The sequence below is a fragment of the Triticum aestivum genome, chromosome 4A (genome assembly GCF_018294505.1).
Source record: "Triticum aestivum cultivar Chinese Spring chromosome 4A, IWGSC CS RefSeq v2.1, whole genome shotgun sequence".
In the NCBI taxonomy this organism is placed as follows: domain Eukaryota; kingdom Viridiplantae; phylum Streptophyta; class Magnoliopsida; order Poales; family Poaceae; genus Triticum; species Triticum aestivum.
In genome coordinates this window covers 571,252,408-571,256,091 of record NC_057803.1, presented here as the reverse complement: position 1 = coordinate 571,256,091, position 3,684 = coordinate 571,252,408, and the positions used below count along the sequence as shown (strand labels likewise).

At 50.9% G+C, this 3,684-nt stretch overlaps 1 protein-coding gene across 1 annotated transcript; it reads right to left on the bottom strand.

The window, feature by feature from the left end:
* Positions 1–1,622, bottom strand: LOC123082329 (phenolic glucoside malonyltransferase 1). The gene has a single exon (XM_044504681.1). The coding sequence runs from the start codon at positions 1,568–1,570 to the stop codon at positions 191–193; it is 1,380 nt and encodes a 459-aa protein (XP_044360616.1). The 5' UTR covers positions 1,571–1,622; the 3' UTR covers positions 1–190.
* Between the last annotated feature and the right edge of the window lie 2,062 nt (positions 1,623–3,684).

Sequence of the window (3,684 nt, the reverse complement as noted above, 5' to 3'; positions counted from 1 at the left end):
CATAAAAATAAAATTTTACCAAGAAAATTAATGTGCCAACATCACTAGCTATGGATATGCATGATGGATTCACTGACCATTCTGATATCTCAGTATCTGAACAAAACCGACTAGACGCTGCATAGCTCCTCGAGATCAAGTCTACCTATTAATTTCACCTGATATTGCACAGCAAAAAATAATCACTTGTCTACCGGTGAAGCGAGTCAATGGCATCTTGGAAGCACTTTTGGAACCTCTGCATGCCAGCCGCCGGCAGAGAGATGCCGACCTCGATGCCGCCGGCGCTGCTCCGCCCTTCTGCCACCGCCATGGCACCGGTCCTCGCCACGGACACGATCTCCACCTTGGCCGGCCGCCCGAACCCAAAGTCCACCTCGTACACGCGGAACCTCGGCGACCCGGCGACAGTCCACATCCCGGCCATGGCAGCCTCCCTAAACTTGTCCAACCACAACGCGATCGTCTCGGGTGACCTGATGCCACGCACGGCTTCGTCAATTGCTGCAGCTAGCGCCGTGCACGCGACGAAGAGGCCGCCGGCGCCGGCTTCGGCGAGCTTGTCCATGGGCGCGGCGTGCATGGCGCCGCCGACGCAGTTGCCGAGGTACCCGTCCGGGACGGGAGGCTTCATCCGCGTGCGGTGGTCGACGGGGAAGACCAGGTACGTCGGGCGGTCGCCGCCGTTGCTTCCTGCATCATCGTCTCTGGCTCGTTGGTAGCAGGACCACATGAAGCCGAAGGTGGCCACCAGCGAGGAGCATCGCGGCGGCGCCGCGCCTCGCCGCGCCGCCTCGCTGGCTACCACGTCCTTGACGCGCTGTATGTCTTCTTTGGACAGTGTGAACGTGGCGAGGAGCTTGTCGTCCAACACCTTGACGTGCTCCATCTCGTCGGCCGACGGCATGGCTTTGAGGAAGACGTCGTAGAGACCCGTGGCGTCCTTTATGAGGGTTCTGTCGATGACAGGAGGCGACGGAGCGACGGCGCCGGTGCCGGCCGCCGCCCAGGCGTGCAGGAAGCGCGTGGAGATGGCGCCGTCGCAGGCAGCGTGGTGCACGGCCATGCCAACGGCGAGGCCGCGACGCAGCACGGTGGCCTGCAGCGCGAGCACCGCGCCCCCCTTGGGAAGAGGCGGTGCGAGCGGCGCGATCTTGCAGACCTTCCTCGGCTTGTCAACCACGAGCTCGTCGAAGTCAACATGGTCGCGGTAGTACTGGGCGACGGTGAAGGTGACGCCGTCGCCCGGCTGGTAGTAGATCTCATGGCGGTCAGCCGTCCCGGGCGTGAGGCGGAGGCGGCCGGCGAGCGGGTAGTAGGCGCTGAGAGCTTTGGCCAGCGAGGTCTTGAGGTTGGAGAGGATGGCGGGGACGTCGGCGTCGGCGGCGAGGCGGTAGAAGAAGACGCGCTCGACGGGCGGGGAGGTGAGCCAAAGGACGTCGAAGAAGGTGAGCGGGAGGGAGCACTCCGGCGGGGCGGCGCCGGCGCTGGGCGAGGGAGTAACGAGGGTGGTCTCGAGGACGCTGAGAATCGGGGGTGGCGAGACTTGCACTTGCTGCGCTGGCGCCATTGCTGCTACGTATTTGGTCGTAGGAGTATGCACTTGGACTTCGAGATGAAGCAGAGGCAGAGCGGCTTAATAGAAGGCATGTAAGGCAGAGCGGCTTACATCATCTCTGACGGCAACGTACCAATTCTGAGCGTGGGAAGCGTGCGTGGGAGGTCGCCCATTGCTGCCCGATACGTGTTTCCGTAAAGTAGCTAGCGAACACGTTCTTGACTTCTTCTGGACAGATCCTGCAGCGAAGCTGCTTCCTAAGTGAAAGATATTTGAAAGGATCCTGCATGCTTCTAGATGCTGGAGTAGTCATTTATCTATTATATTTTTTGGTATATATATATATATACAAGTACCTCGGAAGGACATCTTTCGGTATTTGGGGTCAATGTTGCAGGAGGATGGGGATATTGATGAAGATGTGAACCATCGAATCAAAGCCGGATGGATGAAGTGGCGCCAAGCTTCTGGCATTCTCTGTGACAAGAGAGTGCCACAAAAGCTAAAAGGCAAGTTCTACAGGACGGCGGTTCGACCCGCAATGTTGTATGGCGCCGAGTGTTGGCCGACTAAAAGGCGACATGTTCAACAGTTAGGTGTGGCGGAGATGCGTATGTTGAGATGGATGTGTGGCCACACGAGGAAGGATCGAGTCCGGAATGATGATATACGAGATAGAGTTGGGGTAGTACCAATTGAGGAGAAGCTTGTCCAACATCGTTTGAGATGGTTTGGGCATATTCAGCGCAGGCCTCCAGAAGCTCCAGTGCATAGCGGACGGCTAAAGCGTGCGGAGAATGTCAAGAGAGGACGGGGTCGACCGATTTTGACATGGGAGGAGTCCGTTAAGAGAGACCTGAAGGATTGGAGTATCGACAAAGAGCTAGCTATGGACAGGGGTGCGTGGAAGCTTGCTATCCATGTGCCAGGGCCATGAGTTGGTTGCGAGATCTTATGGGTTTCATCTCTAGTCTACCCCAACTTGCTTGGGATTAAAGGCTTTGTTGTTGTTGTTGTTGTTGTATATATATACAAGTACTCTGCATATGATCCTTTCACATAGTAGCTGTCGGCGTGCAGGATCCTTTCACATAGTAGCTGTCGGCGTTTCATAGCCATTCTCTAATTATTTCACAAAGATCTCGTATATATATTCTTTTACTTACACGAATCTCAGCTATTAAATGGAATGGTCCATAGGATCGACCTAGAATTTGTTACTGTATATCCCAGTCGGCAGAGAAACATCAAAACAGAATGAAATAAACAAGGCAGCAGTAAAACAACACAATTCACAAATATGAAATATTCATTGTAAAAAACACATTTTTTTCCTTGCAGATAACAAATGATAAGCATTACATTTGACAAGGGTAAGTCATTTGGGATGGCAAATTCACCTAATTTCAAAACATTCCATTGTAGTTGTTGTTCTTAGAAACTAGCAAATTGGCCCGCGTAAATGCACGGGCAATGTCTTAAGTGGTTTAAAATTGTGTACCATTTTATTTTAAAATACTTATGTTGAGAGTTTTATCTTTTGTTGAATGATTTTTAGTTGCACCAAAATAGTGTTACCGCTAAATACCATTGGATTTGTAATGAAAATTACGTTCATAATATAAAATTCATAATTACCAGTTAATAAAATGTGTGAAAAGTAATTGTCACAAATAAATATAAGAAAACGTGACGACGTTTAAAACATCATCTACTTCCTATTTGAAGGACTATAATGCTTATATAATAGATAAACGGGCACTCTAGAGTTGGTCTTCAACTTTTATCCTTTAAAGTTAAGAAGAGCGAGAACTTTTATCCTTTAGAGTTAAGGACTAGAAGGGTTGACTGTGCTTCGCTGCCCCATCAGTGTTGTTGGGATTTCGTTTTTTTCTTTTGTTATTTGGTTTGCCGTGTGGGGGAAATGGTGTTTTATTTAATAATGTGGTGTTTTGATGGGATTCTTGACAGTGCGGTTCTCGGTTATCTGCTAGTCAACTCATATTTATGTGCGAACGTTTCTTGTACAAGTGGCCTCAATTGTTTTTGTATTATATGGGTGCTATAGTGTCACGCGGGGGTCAAGCATACTGTAGATGAACAAGTTGGCAATACAATGATCGATG